Source organism: Aspergillus clavatus, genomic scaffold (assembly GCF_000002715.2).
Source record: "Aspergillus clavatus NRRL 1 1099423829800 genomic scaffold, whole genome shotgun sequence".
Lineage (NCBI taxonomy): Eukaryota > Fungi > Ascomycota > Eurotiomycetes > Eurotiales > Aspergillaceae > Aspergillus > Aspergillus clavatus.
Window position 1 is genome coordinate 115,299 of NW_001517099.1, and position 21,348 is coordinate 136,646.

At 48.6% G+C, this 21,348-nt stretch overlaps 5 protein-coding genes across 5 annotated transcripts, besides 3 other annotated features; 4 read left to right on the forward strand and 1 right to left on the reverse strand.

The window, feature by feature from the left end:
* Positions 1-4,409: 4,409 nt before the first annotated feature.
* Positions 4,410-4,830, forward strand: ACLA_045340 (uncharacterized protein; the record flags this gene model as incomplete). Its single annotated transcript, XM_001271494.1, has 2 exons — positions 4,410-4,778; positions 4,819-4,830. 2 exons carry the CDS (start codon positions 4,410-4,412, stop codon positions 4,828-4,830), a joined length of 381 nt encoding a protein of 126 aa, XP_001271495.1.
* A 416-nt stretch (positions 4,831-5,246) lies between these two features.
* Positions 5,247-6,101, forward strand: ACLA_045350 (uncharacterized protein; the record flags this gene model as incomplete). Its single annotated transcript, XM_001271495.1, has 2 exons — positions 5,247-5,858; positions 5,928-6,101. The coding sequence occupies 2 exons, from the start codon at positions 5,247-5,249 to the stop codon at positions 6,099-6,101; spliced, it is 786 nt and encodes a 261-aa protein (XP_001271496.1).
* A 1,159-nt stretch (positions 6,102-7,260) lies between these two features.
* Positions 7,261-9,087, reverse strand: ACLA_045360 (uncharacterized protein; the record flags this gene model as incomplete). The annotated part of the gene is made up of 1 exon (XM_001271496.1): positions 7,261-9,087. The coding sequence occupies one exon, from the start codon at positions 9,085-9,087 to the stop codon at positions 7,261-7,263; it is 1,827 nt and encodes a 608-aa protein (XP_001271497.1).
* A 2,486-nt stretch (positions 9,088-11,573) lies between these two features.
* Positions 11,574-11,616: a repeat region.
* Positions 11,617-15,260: 3,644 nt separating this feature from the next.
* Positions 15,261-17,906, forward strand: ACLA_045370 (putative AAA family ATPase GCN20; the record flags this gene model as incomplete). Its single annotated transcript, XM_001271497.1, has 8 exons — positions 15,261-15,323; positions 15,376-16,101; positions 16,157-16,237; positions 16,293-16,596; positions 16,653-16,826; positions 16,878-16,964; positions 17,028-17,496; positions 17,555-17,906. 8 exons carry the CDS (start codon positions 15,261-15,263, stop codon positions 17,904-17,906), a joined length of 2,256 nt encoding a protein of 751 aa, XP_001271498.1.
* A 354-nt stretch (positions 17,907-18,260) lies between these two features.
* On the forward strand, positions 18,261-20,086 carry ACLA_045380 (putative MFS myo-inositol transporter; the record flags this gene model as incomplete). The annotated part of the gene is made up of 3 exons (XM_001271498.1): positions 18,261-18,454; positions 18,534-18,830; positions 18,934-20,086. 3 exons carry the CDS (start codon positions 18,261-18,263, stop codon positions 20,084-20,086), a joined length of 1,644 nt encoding a protein of 547 aa, XP_001271499.1.
* Positions 20,087-20,383: 297 nt separating this feature from the next.
* Positions 20,384-20,415: a microsatellite.
* Positions 20,384-20,419: a microsatellite.
* Positions 20,420-21,348: the final 929 nt, after the last annotated feature.

The following is a 21,348-nucleotide window of genomic DNA, read 5'->3' on the forward strand; positions in this document are numbered from 1 at the left end:
TGGCTTAGATCCCGCTCTGGGCTCCAGATCCAAGCCAAAATCAAGCGATTTGTGCTTATCATTGGCATCTTCATGCCGCAACTTCTTCACATTTCTTCGATGCAGGTAGATCAACACGATGATGGCGCAGACGATTGGGATACTGATCGTTCGTCAGCCCAGGAGATAGGAAAGAGGTAAAGAACAAGGGCCAACGTACACTGCGCCTAAGATGATTGGTAAGGTTGTTGTACTGGACGTACTCGTCGGCTTTTCACACATGCTCGATGTGTCTCCCGGAGGACAACGAGTGCTTTCAGCCGTAGAAGTTGACTCAGGCGCCCTTTTCACAAGAGTAGGCTCCTCGGTTCCAATCAAAAACGATAGACGGTCTCGCGGTACAGCATCCGGCCGTCGTGGTGGTGACCGTATTTCCATGTGCGCGCCATGACGGGCTAGATGGTGGTGCTGATTATGATGATAATGCATGGTCGTCCTAACTCGTGGCGTCGATAATCCCGGAGTCGGACGGCCCGTCGAGGGGTCAAGGGAGGAAAAGCACAATAATCGCTAAACTGCCTCGAAAGGCTGATACTGCTGCAATTTCGGACAAAAGCTGACGGCTAGGTCGAGGAATCAACGCTCACAAATCACGAAGCCCAGTAGATAGATGACATTAGACGAGCAGGCAATTAGTTAGTTAGTTAGTCGGTGGGAAAGCGGGAGGATGAATGCGAGATGTTTGATAGATGGATACGAGCAACAAGTGCAGCAACGTGGATACAACGCGGGGAATTAACACTGCTAGGATCTGATCAAAGAGTGAACGGAAACATAAGTTTCCTGAAAGGAACGGAAGCCAGAATGGCAGAGTATTCTTTGGGAATGAGTGTGAATGATCTCCGTGAGGAGACCAAGTTGGAGGGACTAGGAGTGGTGTTTGAGAGAGCGGAAGAGATCTAAAGCAGAGCAAAACGAGCAAAAAGGAAAAGACAGGATGATAGGTAACTAAAATGGTGGAAAAGAGACAAGAAAAGAGAGAGAAGTTGAGTAAGGAGAGAGATAACGGTCTAGTCCAGGTACGGTGTAGACTAGCAGATGGAGACCCAACTTAGCGGTTAGTTGTTACTCTGTACTGTGTAAGTATCTAGTATCAGCGACAATAATGGGGAGACAAATGATACTATCATACTACTAGTTACTAGTTAGCACTAAGGTGGGTGGGAATTGGGATACCTGGCTAGTGCATACAGCGGTACCTTATCAAATAATATCAGCAACAGAACATTTGACACTACCAGCCTGGTTAGGCATGAGGAATTGCCCAAGAGATGGTGGTTACTGGTTAGTAGTTTGATACACGTTGATTGTATGCTTGCTGGTGTGACAACATCAATATCCATTGCATCAGAGATTTATGATCGGTATAGCCAGAGGGGATCACCACAATTCCTAACAAAGAGAGAGGAGAGTCATCTTGAGGTACAGAGAGCATGGAGGTACAAAAGCCACTACTCTGTATAATTGACCTTGCAAAGTATGGGGTCGGCCCACTGAAGGACGGCCAGGTAAGGTGAAATGTCGGGTGAACTTGTTGGTCGGAAGATCATGGCCGATCAGGGGTTTCACAATAAGCAGAGCAATCATATGGAGCTTGGAGAGTTACAGATATGTAGGTAATAGGTACTACCTTAGGTACTACTGCTCTATAGCTGGCTCACCTTATATCTGAGCTGTCAGGAAGCATGGAAGCTTTGTGGTCCGGGTACTCTGGACTCTGTAGATAGAGGAAGATGGCAGTATTGCTATGAAGAAACCTTCATAGAGTAGGACTAGGTTGTTGATAATAACGTGGTAACTTTGGTACGGTGCCTGGTAAAGTGGCAAAAGCCTAAGTTTCAGGAGCCCCACTTGGTGCCCCTTAATTGAAAATAATTGGCGAACCTGCGATGAACTAATTAATATAAATAGCATGTCAGCTCAGGGGTAAAATCCTTGTGCAACAGGCTGTACGGAGTAGAGTGTACTCCGGTATCTATCTAGCCGATGCTCACTCCATTCTTGTTGTTCCGAGTAGTAGTCGAGGAGCCTAGGCTGAGTGAGGTATCTCCTGGGAGCCATTAACTAACTACGTAGTAGATAGAGATCACTGGACAGTGGACACTGAGTGTGCTCCTCTGGAACTATCTTAAACATTCTTGAGTGTCTTGGATAAGCTTCTTTGTGTACTTCGGAACTTCCTGAAGGTTAAACGCTCCACAGATCATACTATTGGTGCCCTTCGTAGACTGCATTGCTGCAAGTCACATCTTTGCTTACTGAGGAATCTGATTTGATGCTTGCTTACTCCATACATCAAGAACAAGGACACTCTCAACTCCGGCAGTTCGTCCATTCTTGGCGGCTTCGCTGTTCTGACACCAAAGAGAATATTGAACAGCCGATGAGCCAGCTTTATATCTTTTGATGTCGACTGGGGATATCTCGGAAGATTCAGGCCACGGAGTGATACTGGAAGCAATCCAGTGGCGGCCATTAGTTATTGTTATATTATTGTACAGCCTCATTCTGGAGGGGTCTAGGCCCCTGGTTCAAAGTACCTATGCAAGGGCCTCAAGTCTCAGCACCAACAATAGCTGCCCTTCTTGCGGTCAGGACTCTGTTGATGTGGGTGGTGGCATTCCCTCGGTAGCTAGGCCTGAAAATGCATCGAATATCTCCACCCACCTCCCCCAAGAAGGGTAAAACTGATTTTGCATCTTCGAAGAGACATGGCATCTATCTCAATAACCATATCTCCTGGGTGAAACTGAAAAGTAGAAGTGTGGTTTTGTTTCAAAGACTGATGTGGTAATACACTTACTGTTCAGTAAGTATATTGAAGTCAAACAAGGATCTTTTGTCGACCATTGACATTATTATCATCTAATGTAGGCGTACAGGGCGAATAGTCCTCGATTGTAGCATAATTAGGACAAGGCGTACCACCAATCTACGGAGTACATTTATCGCAGCGTGACAAGATAAAAGAGCACTTGGTATGCATCCCCTGTATACTTGAAAGCTCGAGTCCACACTGAATTATGGGAGTAACTCGAGTATACTGAGAAAGATCACTTGATAGGCGTTCTGACTTCTATTGTTATTATTATTTGCATACTGTATCTACTTCTTTGCCATCAACATGTTGACTGACAGAATGGGCGTCTATGTCTTAGGTCGGGAAAATGTAAAAGAGCGAGCTGACTACAGAGTCCTCTCAGGCCATCAGGTCATGATAGGACAATTTAGAATATACTGGGGAGTGCCCGATGTTGCGACACTGATGATGCTGTTATTCTTATCATCATGATCATCAACGGGAGTATTCTCTACGGTCTGCAGTATGACCATTGCGCTACTCAGTACCGTACTTACAGCAGAGCGAGAGGAAAACTCTGCAGCAGCATCGTGACGTCAAAGTGCGTCTTGGGCTCTCAGAGTCAGGCGGCTCCTCATGTGACCGACGCCATCTCGGAGGATTACCCTATCTCGCCTATAATATTACTTCCATTATTCTACTCTGTACCTGCAGCCCATTCCATCCGACATGCAGTATGATATCCACATGTGCTTCAATGAAGGCACGTTGGAAGGAAGTCTCAACTTCTTATGCCTAAGCATTATTTTTCAGGTCCAGAAACTCTACCGAGGATATGCGCCATCTATCTTAATTTTCAGTAAATATTTGCCCTCAAGAGGGCAACTAAGATTGCCTAGTCAACTATGAGAGTAAGTACTGTGTGAGAGTGATCGCCTTAAAATCATAACCAATGGGTGCCTGAACGATGCAATTACCATTTCGCGCCTCTTATCTTTCTTTGGTGGATTGTGAAGAATCCTACCTAGTGGGGATTATGAATGGAGCAGTGTTTGCTGGTGGGATATGAATTCGAACTTGTATAATGAATTGTATTCACCCAAGCGGCACACAAAGAATAAGATTGGGAAGAAACAGAAAGAAGGAAAAATGAACTTGTCTTCCCCGTGCCGGGAACATCTCCGAAGAGATTTGAGATCATCTTCAAGTTCAGTCGCCTCCGTAGTTGGGTTACAATCTAGAAGCCCACTCGCACAGCTGGCTTCTCGCGGTCTGGTCCCTCTTCTTTTTTTGCCTCTTCACGAGGATGCCTAGGTGATGATGTTTCTGCTACCTTGCTCTATCTTCTCATTCATCACTGCCCAATACTTTTTAAACCCCTCCCCTCCACTCGTCTCTCACTGGAGACGAGAGACTTCGATACGTTTGCCATGACCTGTTGAGCTTGATATCCTGCTCCCCCTACTTCCCAATTGTGAGTCGCTGTCTGTCATGGATTCTATATCTCGGGATCGCGAGAGGGCCGAATTAGAGGCATATCGTCCTCCAACTCGTCGGCAGAGTCTCGGTCATGGCAGCTGTGCCTCTCGGTCCGACTCCTTCTCGTCCTCGGTCACCTCTTCCAGTAACTCATCCCAACTGGACGAAGACGTATACTATCTTTCTCAGATTCAGACTGCGCAGACGCAGCGAGGCAATGGTCTTGAACCACACCTCACAGCGCTCAGTCGTATTGCAACTCAACGGAGCCAGCAGTGCTACTGTGGGCGCTCTCAAACCACGCGTGTCAAAGAAACCTCTACCAGATTTCGGTGCAGAAAAACCGTATCCGCCAGCTCTCCCAGAGAAAGAGGAATATGTCGTCGAATTTGTCGGTCCGGATGACCCTCTGCATCCCCAGAAATGGACTCTCAAGAAGAAGTCAATCAATGAATCCTCGGTATGCCGATGCATCTTTCACAGATGTGTTGGTTGCCTAGGGAGGACGTTGAAGTCACCTTTGAAGTCACGATCGCAATATCACTCATGCTGGTTTACACGACATTTAATGTGACGTTCACCAGCAGCATCTATTCTGCGGCCAATTCTGCTGTGTCTTCACACTTTCATGTCTCGAACGAAGTCGATACTCTGGGTCTATCCTTATATGTACTAGGATTTGCATGCGGTCCGACGTTCTTCTCACCGTTGTCGGAACTTCAAGGTCAACGACTTCCCATGCTGATTGGCATGTTTGGTTTCACCGTCTTCCAATTCGCAGTCTCTACCGCGGAGAACCTACAGACCGTCACAATCTCTCGCTTTTTTTGGAGGCTTCTTCGGGTCATGCCCTATTGCTGTCGTTGCGGCAGTGTTTTCAGATATTTATGACAATCGCCATTGAGGTATCACCATCACTCTTTTCACAATGACGGTGTTCACTGGGCCCCTCTTTGCCCCATTCGTCGGTGGCTTCATCGTAGAGAGTTACCTGGGTTGGCGCTGGACGGAATATCTCACTGGGATCACAGGCACCTCGGCTTTTGCCCTGGATCTATTCTTTCTGGAAGAAACGTATCTGCCGGTTGTCCTCATCGGAAAGGCTGCTGAACTGCATCTACGGACGAAGAATTGGGGCATCCACGCAAAACAAGAGGAAATTGAGGTGGAGTTGGGTGAGCTCATTCGGAAGAATTTCAGTCGTCCGCTGCGAATCCTATTCACCGAACCAATCGTGCTCTTGCGGGGTATATACATGGCATTCCTGTACGGTTTGCTATATCTCTTTATGATAGTTTATCCCATTGTTTTTCAGCAGATCTACGGTTTCGGTAAAGGTGTTGGTAGTCTGCCCTATATTGGGATGATCATTGGGGAGTTCCTGGGAGGCATCTTTATAATCCTGCTCCAGCCATGGTACAACAAGAAATTGGATGCCAACAATGATATACCCCCCGACAGTGCCGCTTCTGCTCTGGCCGCAAATAGCGTTCTGCGTTCTGCAGCTGGCGCAGGATTCCCTCTTTTCGCACCGTCTATGGTGGGTGAAGCCATCCCTTACCCAACGTAGTCCATACCGCTTGAGATCCGCCGCTGACTCGCAGCACAGTTTAACGCTTTCGGCGTCAACTGGACCGGAACCCTGCCTGGCTGCGTCGCTGCGCTCATGATGCCCATGCCGCTCCTCTTTTATCTGTACGGACACAAGATCCGGGCTAAGAACAAGTTTACAATGGAATATCTTCCAGCTGTTCAAGCTCACAATGATAAGCACGCGGATTGATACCAATGTCTCTTCTGAAGGAAGACGACAGTGAGAGATCAACTGGTCGGCACGTGTGAAGAGAAATCGCAGAGACCACGACTGCCAGACCAGTGCCTGCTGTCCGCATATTCACCTATCACTGCCACGAGGCTCGTGGCGATCTGCGTCGCCTACATTAGACGTGTCATTCCTGGTTACTGAGCGCGCCGATTCTTCATAGATCACCGGATACTATTTTGTCCAGAACAAGTTTTCTTGTTTTGATACGATACCCCCTATTTGATTTCTTCTCCATTGGATGGATTCGACATGACTGCATTGCATACCTAATTTTTTAATGCCAATGTGTATCATACGTTCTTGCGTACATTGTATATCTAGGTCAGGTTGAGTGCACCAGAGGCCAAGATACCTTCAATTCATTTTCCTGTTCTTGATTACATTATGCACCATTTCCTCTATTATAACAAAGTATTGTCAACTTCCATCTAGAGTGACTTTTTCCTTTTCAATCAACATTGTCAATGTTGATCCCGGTCTTGCAAGATATGCACACCACTTCCCTAGCACCTGCTTTGTGTGATGCGGTTCTGCGCCTTGAGCACCAATAGCCAAACACCTGAGGATCCTCTGTAAAAAAGCACCTGAAATGCCATACGAGTGCATCCAGCATAAAAAAAAAAGAAAAAGAAAAAACAAACATGACCACTGTTATGACAAAAGCGGGAGGTCAAAGGAAGAAAACATGAGATTAAAGGAAATGTGAGACAGAAGAAGGAAATACAGAATGGTGGAAACAGATAGATCAGCACATCCCACAATGCGCATACAAAAATAGACAATAGAAGAGAGACCCTTCACAAAAAGAGGGAAAAAGTGAAAGAAAAAAAATTGTACACCAACACTTCACGCATATAGAGTGAAGAATAAATCTGAGGAAGACGCATTCCAAGTCATAGTTGACCGATATAACATTTGGAAAAGGCGTGAGCACAGAAGAAGGGAAGCAGCACGGATCATAAGAGCCAAAGAAGAGGAACTGTGCCAGTTGTTGCATTTCACGTCATGTCATATTCTCAAGTTGATCATTCGGGATGAAGGACATAAAGATAGTATGTGAGAGAACGGCGCGGACGGCAACGCTAGATGAACCGCAGCCGGTCGAGGATCAGAAGACCTAATTGATACAGCGCGCTTCGTAGATTAGGTGGTCGTCATCAGCAGGTTGATCGAATATCCGACTGAACGGAGGGTTCGAAGACACTGATTTATCTTCTGGGGTCGGCATCACTCCTTCCGCTGTGCGAATAACCTCCTTCAGTGAACGGGTCACCGCACCGGCTCGAATAACAAGGTCGCGGAGAGATTGAGTGTCGAAGGGCAGTTTTTTTGAGCGAGAAAGATGGGAATTGCGGAAAGTGGGGTCGTGTGAGACGCGTTGTTGATAGATCAGATCCAGCACTGTTTTCGCCTTGGTGGACGTATCATTATCCTGCGAGCACGACGAAATAGTAAGGCTCGGATGCAGCTTTTCTGGGAGCGAGGCTCGCCAGGAATCCCCGCTACCACGTTTCGCCGCATCCGCTGCGTTGGAAGACTCGCCTTCTGAATCATCGAAACTGAAGGTAAGAGACGATGGTGATCGCGGTGGTGAGTCGTTGTTCTCGTCATCGTCAAGTGTGGCTAGGTTGACGATGCCTTCGGCCTCTTTCCACAACTCATTTGAAGGTCCTTGGACAATATTGAGATAGCTTGCCCGGTGGCGAAGTCGTTTGAGCTCTTCAACCAGCAAGGTAAGTTCCTGGACCTGCCCGAATTGCCCGTGGAGGCTGGCCTGACGCTCTAGAATGGCTGCAGGGACCACCATTCCTTGTTGAGATTCAGCCCTGTCCGGTTTCAAAGCCTCACTACCTCCGTCCGCATCGTCGAACTCAAAGTCACTATCCCAATCTTCGCTGACGCCCTTGCTGCCCAGACCCCAGGTTCCAAACTTGCCTGAGCTTTGACGCGATTCATTAGCGATGATCGGGTCTCTCGCCACAGGAACGCTCTGGCTGCGCAGATGCAATGCATTTGGCGCCCTTCGTCCCGGAGGACGGCTACCGCGCATCTCCGGTCCATGTTTTCCATGAACGGTACGCGGCCGCTCGTCAGATCCCGTTACTTCGCGATCATTTCGCGATTGTTCTGACCAGTCAAAGATGTTCATCTTCGGATACGACTCCCGATATTCCTGGGTTCCTACACGTGAATCGTCCTGCAGAAAGGTCTGGTCTGAATTGAGCGACAACTCTGCGAACATTCCAGCATGAATATCGTGTCTAAAAGAATGACCCGGAGTCTCCAGAGATAGATTGAGGCGGCGGGGAAGGGTGACTGATGAGATCGAATCGCTAGGGAGTGCGGCTACCATGCTGCAAGCATCTTCCTCTTCCGATAGATCTGATGGAAAGGATATTCTGCTATCCTCACCACCATCGAAACTTGCCCTCTCCTGGGATACAGACCTTGCATCAGCAAGGGGAGAGAGATTGGTTTGCAGGCTGCAGAGACACGAATCTAAGGTCCGAGGAGCAATCGAGCCACGAGAAATGGTTTCACCGTACTTATTGACCTCGGGGTTGGCACAACCTTCTGCTGGACTCTTGGAAAACATGGATTCAATCCGGGGGACCCGAAAGCCCGAATCGCTGCCACTTGTGATGTGCGTTCGGATTGAGCCAAATGCCGTATCAGTCAAGAAATCCATCTCATCTTCATCACCGGACGTGAAAATGCGTGTGTCGTCAGAACCGATTGCGGTTGATGCCGGATCAGAAGCCGCGATCGAGTGTCTTTTGGGACGGTGCTGGAATGACCATGAAAACGTTGAGTCGGAGGCGCAAAAGCTCTCATTTTGGTATGCCGACAGAGGTACTGCATCTGAATTAAACGGGCGGTGACTGCCATCCCGGCACAGACCTAGCTCCGGTCTCGGGGGAGTAACAAATCGTCGTGATCCCATGAGGTTTGCGGTTAGGAAAGCGGAGGATTTTGTTTGGGATAGTGTGGGAGGGCGACGGAAGACGTTTGGATCGGTGATGTTACGCCTTCCATTCAACTGCTTTGAGTCGAGAAGGGTCGTATTCGGATTTAACACCCCTGAAATTGGAGTTGAGGCTGCTCTCCTTTTCGGCCACACCAATGGAACATGACATGGTCTCTCTGTATCTGCTGCGCCTGAGCTGGTTACTGATGACTTTGGATCTGCTTCTTCAAGGACGACTGAAGATGGGCCATCCTCGCTTTCCATAGGGGAAGGTGCGTCTAGCGCATGCTGAGAATCAATGGATTTGAATGGATCGCGGAACTGGACCGGTGAGGAAGGAGCGGAGACATCCAGGTCTACGCCCTTCACAGGCTCCTTGCTGATTATCGAGGTGGCCAGAACAAGCGCAGGCACCGCATCTGAGCTGGGTAATATTCGTCGCAGCGTGTGTTCTCTCGGCTTGGGTGTAGTCGACAGCCTTCGAGCGAGTCTCTCAGCCAACCCCTCGGAACTGGATTTCAAATATGGTTGCCATGCGTCATTGTCGCGAGGAGATGGGCAGCCGAGCGCGACAATTCGCGATGAAGGACTGACGATAAAGCTAGGTTCGAAGTTTAAGCTATGGGTTGCTCTATGTCGCAGCGCTTCGGACCGTTGATAACTTGTTGCAGGTCTATGTGTGAGAGGAGGTGCCAAGGGGGATGAGGGCGTCTGTGGGGACGGAGGTAAGGCATTCGCATGCTGTGATGGCGGCCGTTTCACAAGCTTGTTCGGTACTCTGCGCTGGCTGGAAGGTCGCGAAAAGGCTGGACTTGTGGGGCGATTGGACAATGGTGACCAAGGACCCTGACTTGGGGGGCGGTTCTCTGGCGGTTGGATTGATAGTCGGCGCAACCAGGATGAAGACGGTCGTCGGGAATGTGAGGCTGCTGGCGACTCCTGATTGATTTGAGACGGCGGACTAGTTAATGTATGACCCCTGCGACGAAGTATCACGCCCGCGAAGGAGGACTTTCTGCGAAAAAGCCGACTTCCTGATTGAATCTCAGCGGAACCACACAGCTCATTCGCGGAGGCGGGCTCTGGAACAGGAACCGGGGTTGACTCAAGGACTGTGGGAGGGAAATGAGAGGATTTTGGAGTTGTGGGCGATATGATATTGTTTGGCGCCGATGCGCCGTGATCGCGGAGGGTAAGGGTGTTTTTACGGAATCGTCCCAACCTGGAGGATGGCCGATCCACGCGACCGAGAGCAAAACCCGTCGCTGCGATACCAACGGTGCTAACCGCACAGAGCTGAGCGGAGAAAACAGAGATTAGAACTAATCTCTTCGGAAGGGCTAATCGCAGACCATGGAGGTTGGGCATGGCAGACCGCATAGCGTCCTCAGCTTCATGGCACTTATACAGCGCATCGAGCTGGAACACCAAGCCTGGCTAACCTCTCCTCTGGTCGTAGGGAAATAAGGGACCATCGAAAGAGAAAAGAGATAGACAACTGCGATAGGAGGGAGACTCACGGTAGAAACATGCTCCATCCTCAAGGGGTGCTGAAAACAGCGTCAAGCACCACAGAGCTCAGTTCAGCAGCATTGACAGGCAGATGTGACATTCCTATGAACATAATCATGCACAATCAGGACTAATTTGCTGAATAGGTCTCAGAAGGCGAAAGGGGACAAGAATGCGACGGCGGAATCGAAGCAACCAGAAGCAGATTGGACAAGAAGGAGGGGTTTAGAAAGCTGTATTGTATGGAGATTTGGCTGTCGTCAATCCTGCGAAGCGGAGATGTTCTTGAGGGGAAAGAGAGGGGCCGTTGCAGCTAGGATAAAATGTCAAGGCAGGTGAAAATAGGTGCGCAGCAAGGAAGCGAAAAGGAATGGGAGAGGGTCGGCGCAGAAAGAAGCATAAAAGAATGTACTCCAGAAGAGAGTAAGACAAACAGCAGAGGGAGAGGAAGATCTCAGGAACAGAGAGCAGTGGCTGCTGCTGCTGCTGCTGTCGGCCCTCTTCCTCCTCCTCTCTTCTTCAATGTTGTAGAACTGCGAATGGAGGATTTCCCCCCAGACTCAGAGTCAGCAGCTGGGAAGGAGAATAATGACATTAACTACCAGGGAATAATAACAGAATAATTAGCGGTGAATCAACATACTTAACAGGAATAAGAATAAGAGTAAGTCTGTCGGACAGACAGACAGAAGGTCGACCAGAAGAAGTGCGGGATGCGGCCGCTACAAGTAGTACTGCATATTTACATAGCTTCGATTGGGTCTTCTGAGTTCTATCTAGTCAGTTAGTAACTTAGTTGTCCATCAGATCTCGGGTTAAACAAATAATTTTTAGCCTCGTCTTTGCTCCCATGGTTGACAATAACAATTAACAATAGTAAATCCAGTAGTTTGTGGTTACGCTAGGAGGTCCACTCTAAATACAGCTCGTCCAGTTGTCCTTCCCCAGCCAGGAAAAAAAAAAGAGAGAGAGAGAGAGACAGGGAAGAAGAGAACAGCATCTTGTCACTCTTGTGAGGCTTTTGATCGAACTGCAAGGCATATTTCCCAATGACAGGTGGCTCGACTAAGAATCTAAGTCTGACTATTTATCCCTATATTTACTGGAGAACGGTAGTTTATATCCTTCTACGGATTATGACCTTCAGATTAGCTATGGATTGTCCCTAGGATGATGGTCATCAATGTTTGTTTACTCTCTGACTGAACCAGAGCATGGCAGCTTCATGATGGGAGTATCTATGGGGAACTAGGAGGGGATTTAGTGCTACAGATGTAAGCGATCATCTACACACTTCCCATTGTTATGGAAGCACTGCAGTTTCATGCAGAGAATCTCAGCACCGAGTATTGCTTTGGTAACCTTGAAAGATCTGGATATCACTCCATGATCATGGTGGACTTCCTTGGATAAGGAAAAAAAGGGTATAAAACAACAAGGATGATTGTTTGATCTTATTTAGATATCTAGTTAACTATTTGTGATGGAAAGCAGGAGGAGCTGCAAGTTGCAAATTACACTTGGCGCGCACGATCCTGCTAGCAAGGAACCTCGATCCCTGGAGAAGAGAGATCGGAATTATTACCTACGGAGTATCTATCTAGTACACCAGACTACTTGCCTACTCTGTATGCTCTCTGCTTGTGCTGGACTCGAGGACCTAGCTAGGTACACGAGAAAAAAAAAATTTCCCACACAGAACCTCTATCAAGACAATCTCTCAAAGGCTCTTTATGCGGCGCTCGGCGGTTCGAACTTCGGATCGAGATGAGAAGCTAAGCTGGAGCTGGAGCAGTCTAGGCGATCCCCGATCCGGACGGGCTGGAAAAAGTAATCATAAGCCCATACTCCGTAGTCTCTCACACGGAGGAGGATTCTCCACTCGCTCAGGCTTTTTTTTTCCTCATCGATTCGGCCGGCTGAAAGGTTGAAAGACTGGAAGAATCAATATAATAGGCTCACAGACCCTAATGCAGTTCTCCGTACTCCGTAGTCCGTAGTAGCTAGATAGATATCTATCTATCTAGCCCACTTGGACCTGGTAGGTAGCAAGCGAGGAGGCGTCTATCTACGGAGTATTATTCAGAGTAGATACTACTCAATCAATGAAGTGGTATCCAGTCTACTAACCAAATGTGAATTTACCCCTGCATTGAGATAGCCTGGCTCTGAGAGGTAACTATCTAAGTTCAGTGTTTCCAAGCAAGCACGGAGAAATAAAAAGAGAATGTTCAGAAATTAAGGTATCTGTCGGTCATCCGGTTCCCTGGAAATATCAACCAGATTTCCAGTCTTCCTGGCTTCCACATATTGAAGTGGATACGTTCCAACGGGCAGTGTTCCATGTTCCAGGTGACATGATCGTTTTCTACGGAGTAACTCCCAAAGTCAACTGTTGAGGGAACCCGCGGGAAACGAGATGGGACGATTCCCGATGGATCATGGAACATGGATCGCCGTTTTCCAGAAATCCAGATCCTGCCTTTGCTGTTCTCCCTTCCTGTTTCATCCCACTCCATGTGGAGGATGATGACGACACGGCAGGAGTCAAGGACAGAGACTCTGAAATCCGTAAAAATATGAAGCACATAGGGAATTAAGTTATTAACCTAGGGAGAAAGCAGCACATTCCATCCGACATTCAGACCAGATAGGCAGTATCCAAGTGCTGTACAACAAATCCATGTAACTGATCTGATCTAGTAATATCAAAGCAGATCATTGTGATAGATCCATTGCATTCCATCAGTAGGTACCTGCTCCGTACGGACATATCAGGGGTATTTGTGGGTGAGAACGTGGCCTGCAACCTGCAGGTTCGTTTCCTCTCTCTCTCTTTACTTTCCTTTTCCTTTTCCTCCCCTCTCCCTTTTCACCAAGGTGGGAATATCTCCGACCGAGGCCGCTTCTGATGGGTCTTATGTTGTGAGAATCTTAAGATTGCGAGATTAAAATGTCATCATCGTTGCAACACGGACTCCTACACAGTCAGTGCACTTGCTTGAACCACTGTATGGCTGCGACGAGGTTTTCACCGCTAATATTCAGTCTTACTCCAGCTGGATCATGTTTCAGTCTTGCCTTCAAGATAAATTTGCAACATTCCAGCCTTCTTGGAGGTCCTCCTTGGTCCGCTACCCAGGTTACAATGCGTTAGCCTGCTTGCAATTATTTTACAGCTAATTATCAGACCATCGGGATGACGACTAGATAGATAGATAATCCTTAAAACCCTTAAATGTTCGTCCTCCTCTGTACGGAGTATCCCGTCCTGCCCCTGTTTCCGTGGACAATACCCTTGTTCGATGTCCTTGCTGAAGAAGCCTCGTCAAAGTCGTCACACCCGGGACTCCTAGACAATCTACATTTGTCTTCAAGAATGTTTGAAAAAACTGCGACAGCAACCCTTGCCTAACCTATAATTATCATAATCAACCAAGAGGAGGATACTAATTTCGCAAGGTCATCAATGCCCTTGTTCAGGGATGAGAAGAGGGTAACTATCACCCCGGACAACAAGCATCTAGGGGTGCTGTCAATCTATGAAACTTTCATACAGCATACTCTCTATCCGCTCCCTGGAAATTCACGACTAATAGAACTATAATAATGATGTTGACCAGCATTATTATTATTAGAACGCAGAATTCAAGGACATAGCCGCCATTGCTCTGTCAATTGGATGTCCAACCAAGCCAGGGTCGCACGGTTCCCTGAACAACTGTCCGGATGCTGATCATAAACCACAATCCCTGCTGTTGTTTCCTATCGACTTATTCTGTCCTACTACACAGTAGACTCCTAGCCGTGGGCTTCTCGGACTCCCCGCAGGGTGCAGGATGCAGCAACCCTAGACCATGCGAAAAAGTAACTGGCATAGGCGGTCTGTGTTTCATGATGTTGAGTCAGCTGCAGCTTGAATGGACAAGACTGTTGCAGGCTTGCAGCAGATCTTGGCTGCTTGGGCTGACTGACTTGCGCGAGGAGAAGCAGTATAGTCCTGTCAGTACTCCGTACGCACATTCGCATTTCTCAAAGTCGCGTGGTATGATTGTCCACAAACTGTAACTCTCTTTTGGGTCATGCCATCTCATGGACTTTTTTTTTTTTTTTTGCATTGTTCACATGGTACGAAGTAGGAAGCTCTTGTTTTGTCTTGTCCACTTGTGGTTGACTGAAGGCAGATGTTGCAAAGAAAGAAGGCGGTCAGAAGCGGCATATCTCTTCAATTGTAGTAGGCGAGATCCATTTCAGGTGGTTCCGATTTGAGCTATTCGATTCTGAATCAGTTGCTCTTTCACTTATATGTATATTTTTATATATTTTGAAGGGTAAATTAGAGAAAAAGAGCCTTCACGTAGAAGTATACCTACTGTACAAGGTGTCTTGAGTGCTCTCATTCAAGTTATCAAGCCGCCACTTCGGCACTGTTCCACCTCCACAAATCTGCCACCTCAAGATTGGCTGGCAGTGAAAAAGACATTGCTTGATCTGCATTACACCAGCCGGAGATCGAAACCCTGTTGGAACAACCCACACATCTATCTTCTGGAGTTCTTGAGAGCTCCTCTGATACTTTTTCTTCCTGCCAGAACATTTTCTGCTAGCGCGGTTTCTGCGACACCGAAATCGTCAAAATGGAGGCAGAGCTCCAAGCCCAGATTCCCGGTCTGGACCGTGTGATCTCGGAATACTCTGTGGTGAGTACAGCCCATCTATCTGCAAATACAGTCCTTAACTGATTTTATCCAGGGCTACTTGACGCATGCTTCAAACGCTTTCGTTGAAGATGTAAACGCCCCGTCGCCACTGTCGGAAGCTGCCGACATGGTGACGGAGCTTCTCGTCTCTGCCTCGGGGGATTTCTCGGATCAAAATGAGAAGGCTATCCGGAACTTGGTTGAGAAGTTTATCTCCTCACTGAGCGCTTCTAATGGCATCGATGCTGAGCGCAGGCAAATGCCTTTTACCGCGAAGAAGCTGGACCAGGCTATCCATGTCGGCTCCCAGAGGAACATGTCTTCCACCCTGGGTCTTGCGGGAGGCAATGTGGACCTCGAGTCAGCCAATGCCAGAAAGGTAGAGTCCCGCGTTGATCGTAAGAAGCTCGAAAAGGCAGAGCGGAAGATTCGGGCCAAGCAGGAAAAGAAGCAGATGAAGACAGTGCAATACGAGGCTTCCCGTCTCCTGAACGAGCCGGACAGCACCATGTCCTACGAAGAATTCTATATGGCCGTCAATCCGCTCCAGTTGGGCTCCGACTCTCAATCCAAGAGCAAAGATATCAAGATTGACAGTATTGATATCTCCGTGGGCGGCCTCCGTATCTTGACCGACGCGTCGCTCACTCTCGCTTATGGACGTCGGTATGGTCTTGTGGGTCAGAACGGTATCGGAAAGTCTACTCTCTTGCGTGCCCTCAGTCGTAGAGAGGTCTCTATTCCCAGTCATATCTCGATTTTGCACGTTGAGCAGGAGGTACGCCATCCGCATTCACTACTCCACTAATGGGTATCGCTAAGTATATCGGCAGATTACGGGTGATGATACCCCAGCACTTCAAGCAGTCTTGGACGCAGATGTGTGGCGGAAGCGTCTCCTTGCGGAACAAGAGGTCGGTCCACCCGTCGGGCTTCCCTTTTCCAAGCTACTTGGCTAATATCGTGCAGAAAATTACGAAACAGCTTGCTGCCATAGAAGCGGAGAGATCTTCAATGGCAGATACATCGGCAGATGCCGCAAGGCTGGATCATGAACGAGAGGGTCTTGACTTGACTCTGAATGACATCTATGCCAAGTTGGCAGAAATGGAGTCCGACAAGGCAGAATCTCGCGCAGCTAGTATCCTGGCTGGTCTCGGTTTCTCACCGGAGAGACAGCAGTATGCCACAAAAACATTTTCTGGTGGTTGGAGAATGAGATTGGCATTGGCACGAGCCCTGTTCTGCGAGCCAGACTTGCTGTTGCTGGACGGTATGTGCCGCCCAAGTTCCGAACGAGTGAGAGACGATTTTGACTAAATGATGCAGAACCTTCCAACATGTTGGACGTCCCGTCTATCACTTTCTTGACCAATTACCTTCAAACGTATCCTAGCACCATTCTCGTCGTTTCTCACGATCGAGCATTCCTCAATGAGGTCGCCACAGACATTGTGCACCAACATTCTGAGCGACTTGACTACTACAAGGGTGCCAACTTCGGTAAGTATCTTTCTTGCTAAATATCTAATGGGATTGGCTAATCGTTTGCAGAATCCTTCTATGCCACTAAGGAGGAGCGGAAGAAGAACGCTAAACGCGAATATGAGAAACAAATGGCGGAGCGCGCACATCTCCAAGGTTTGCATATTCTTTTTAGCATTATTACCCTTTTGTTCTCTTTTTGCTGACAGCACTCCCTAGCCTTCATCGACAAATTTCGGTACAACGCGGCCAAGTCGTCCGAAGCCCAGTCGAGAATCAAGAAACTGGAGAGGATGCCCATTTTGGAAGCTCCGGAGAGCGACTATGTTGTGCACTTCAAGTTTCCAGATGTCGAAAAGCTTTCTCCTCCTATTGTGCAGATGACGGATGTCAGCTTTGGCTATACTAAAGACAAGCCACTGCTCAAGAACGTTGAACTTGATGTCCAGCTTGATTCCCGTATCGGTATTGTCGGACCGAACGGTGCTGGTAAGACCACAGTGCTGAAGCTCCTGACTAATCAACTTCAGCCAACATCAGGTCTCATCTCGACTCATGCGAGGTTGCGGATCGGTTACTTTGCCCAGCATCATGTGGATGCTTTGGACCTCACTACGAGTGCGGTGAGCTTCATGGCCAAGACTTATCCTGGCAAGACAGATGAAGAATATAGACGACATTTGGGAGCGTAAGCTGCATCTTCATACCACGAAGACTAGAGCACATCAGCTAACACTCGTTCTTAGTTTCGGTATCACGGGCACAACTGGCCTCCAGCGCATGGAACTGCTGTCCGGAGGTCAAAAGTCTCGTGTGGCCTTTGCGTGCTTGTCCTTGACCAATCCTCACATCCTCGTTCTCGACGAACCTTCTAACCATCTGGATATCGAAGGTATGGACGCTCTGTCTGAGGCGTTGCAAAAATTCGATGGTGGTGTTGTGATGGTATCTCACGACGTGACAATGCTGCAAAATGTTTGCACCAGTCTCTGGGTTTGTGACAAGGGCACTGTGCACAAATTTGATGGCACTGTCGATGCCTATAAGAAGATGATCAGTGCCCAGGCCAATGAGGCTGGTGTGGTAGCACAGCACTGAGGTGATGTAGCATATAGGCTATAAAAAAAGAGTACAAGAATGAATTCTAGATCATTTTGCCCTTCTAATATGTATCTCTTTTAAGATACTATAGTCTATATTTAAGGGGTATGGTGCAGCTAGTGGGTTTTATTCTATATTGAAGCTGAAAGGGTTGGGCGGAGTGGATCAAACAGCCACAGAGTACTCCTTAAGTTACAGCTCTTAGTAAACGGTATCTGATCTAATCCATACTCCGCTTCTGATATTGCACTCCGTATCCGTACTTCCCCCACAAAACTCCCGACACCGCCGTTAGTTATGGTCATCAATGTATTTGCTGATGATTACCCCGATGAATCCAACGCTTGAGCCATGAATCGTGGGGATGCAAACGATCAGTCGGCGCCCGATGCTCCTTTACTTCTTTCGCATCATTCGGCCATTGCTGATGCTCTCATTGATGCCAATAACAGACCATCCAATCTAGACAGCGAGCATTCAGGCGGTCTGTTCATATGGGCCCTGACCTTTTCTGCAGGCATCAGTGGGCTCCTATTTGGCTACGAGTAAGTTTGTTTCCATGGTCCCGCGAAGAAGAGCCATTGTCCATCTCGCAGACTAACTAACATTGCACGCTTGATGTAGCACAGGCGTCATTTCCTCAACACTCGTATCCATCGGCTCCGATCTCTCGAACCGTCCCCTCACCACTTTGGACAAGAGTCTCATCACATCGTGCACTAGTCTTTTCGCCTTGATAGCGAGTCCCTTGGCTGGGGTTCTGGCTGATAAGCTCGGCCGGCGGAGGGTGATACTCGTCGCGGATGTCTTGTTTACTCTGGGGGCTCTAATACAGGCTGTCACCAGTCATGTATGGGGTATGATACTAGGGAGAAGCGTTGTCGGTCTGGCGGTCGGTGGAGCTAGTCTGGTCACTCCGTTGTAGGTCAATCTCGCAGGCCATGGGTCTCCTAAGACGACCTGAGGATGATGGACCCAGAGGAGCTACCATCCTGGTGATATGCTGATCAATTTTCTTCCAAAGATATATCTCCGAGCTGGCGCCTTCGCATGCTCGAGGCAGACTTGTGACTATCTTGTGCCTGTTGATCACTGGTGGTCAAGTCGTCGCTTACATCATTGGCTGGTTGTTCTCTACAACCGCAAGCGGCTGGCGCTGGATCGTCGGGCTTGGAGCTCTTCCAGCCGTGATCCAGTTCGCAGTTGTTGTGGTTTTTCCGGAGACTCCCCGATGGCTGGTCCAGGCCGGGCGTGAAGCCGAAGCTCTTCATATCTTGTCGAGGGTTTACCAAGGTCATTTTGATAGCCACCGGGTCGCCAAACAAGTCGTGCGTGATATCCAGCTAGAGGTAGCTGAGGAAGAAGCAGAGATGGACCGCATCAAACCTCCTGGAGGTAGGATGGTATGGCTTGGTGCTGTCTCGCGACGTGCTCAGGACCTTTTCCGCATCGGGGCAAACAGAAGAGCACTGGTAATAGCAACGATGCTGCAAGGACTGCAACAACTATGTGGCTTCAACAGTCTCATGTACTTTTCCGCAACGATCTTTTCCATCCTATCTTTTTCCTCGCCAACTCTCACCTCGTTATCGGTGGCGATTACCAACTTCCTCTTCACGCTCCTGGCCTTTGCCCTGATCGACAGGATCGGTCGCCGTCGCATTCTACTATATTCTATTCCTGTTATATTTGTCTCCCTATTGGTATGTGCCTTGACCTTCGCCTCCATGGAACTGCCAGGCCTGTCCCCCTATTTGGATGCACAAGCGCAGGCGGGAGGTGATGCCACAGATCATTCGTTTTTACCCGTGGCGATCCTTCTCTGTCTGATAGTATACACCGCCTCTTATGCCTTGGGGCTAGGAAATGTGCCCTGGCAACAGTCGGAGCTCTTTCCGTTGAACGTGCGATCTCTTGGCTCAGCGCTTGCGACGGCAACGAACTGGGGGTCCAACTTCATCATTGGGCTTACCTTTTTACCCATGATGGAATGGCTCTCTCCCGGCTGGACTTTTGCGGTTTATGCAGGCGTGTGCGCCGTGGGGTGGACTGGGGTATGGGCCATCTACCCGGAAATGAGTGGCCTTAGCTTGGAGGAGGTCAAGGGGCTTCTTGCTGACGGTTGGGGAGTCAGAGAGAGTCTGGCGAGGAGTCGCCGTAACACGTCAATTGATTAGACTGGCTCAATCTCTATCCTTGTAAGACTGCTCCACAGCATGGGATGCTTTCAGGAGACTTTGCGATTATCATGGAAGTAGTTGAGGTACAAGACATCAGATAGTATAGAAAACTGTGAGGCTTTAGCAGACCGAAGAATCGGAAGATGCGGACACATGAAACTTGATTGAGGATCAATATAATCTCGGCTGGCAAAGGGTATCCCGCACTTTACTTGAGATATACCCATCTGTCTTTCACAATAGCCTCACACTTGAAGTACCCTGGATATCCACATACCAAGCCAGTATCCCTCAATTGATTGATTGATTGATTGATTGATTTGATTGGTTCCTTACTCCGTTTCGGCGTCGAGCTGGGCCATGCCGGAGGCTCCTAGTGAGCAGTAGTCTCACGCTGTAGGCGGCCATCCTATTCGGACTGTACCGCTGCGGATATAGATATAAAGAAGACAGGATACCTAGACTAATGTATACCCCTTGCCCATGCCGCCCCCGCTGCTCGGTGGCGCCATCATTCCCTCAGTGCCGTCAATCCCTCAGTGTCACCGTCAAACTAGTATTTCCTCGGTGTCCTCCCACTTTCCAAGCGCTTGTCTCCCTACCCCCTGTCCCCTCCTATGTGACTACTGGCTCAGTTTGGATTCACGGGTCCCCAAGTTGCGAGGGTCAGGGGGCTACTGACCCCCCCTGCTGGGAGAGATAGAAATATATGAAAATATAGCAAAAATGGGGTGTCAACTATTGTCGGCTGGTGCCCTCAGAAGTCAGGCGTTGCTGAGGCGCCTGGCTGGCTTGAGCCATGCTGGTTAGGTGGCCTAGGCCAGGTATGCCAAGGGCTGGTGTTCAACATGAACTGTCTGGCCTGTCAGGGGTTTCTTACCACCGTCAAGGCCTCTGCCATATTTCGGGGGGTCCCATCTGCTCATATTCAGCAGCGGAGGTCGTCGTATCAGGTACAGCTAAACAGCCTGTGGTGGATTGTCTTGGGGGGCTTGTTAGGATGATCATGTCGCGCCATCAGTTCAGTTGATCATCTTGAGATAGTGGTTGAGGCTGATCTTACCTATGTAAATCTGCGCCAGCGCACTGCGCTCTATGGGGGTGGACTGTTCTAAACATCCAGTCAGTGAGCTGTAATTTCTGAGAGGAGGTGATGGAGCAAGCTGCCCTACTCTAACTGCCGCTACTGCTCCCCCCGTCTATCTAGTCAGTATCCCTCAGTTACAGAAATATTCACTGGAGCAGTCATTAAACAGACA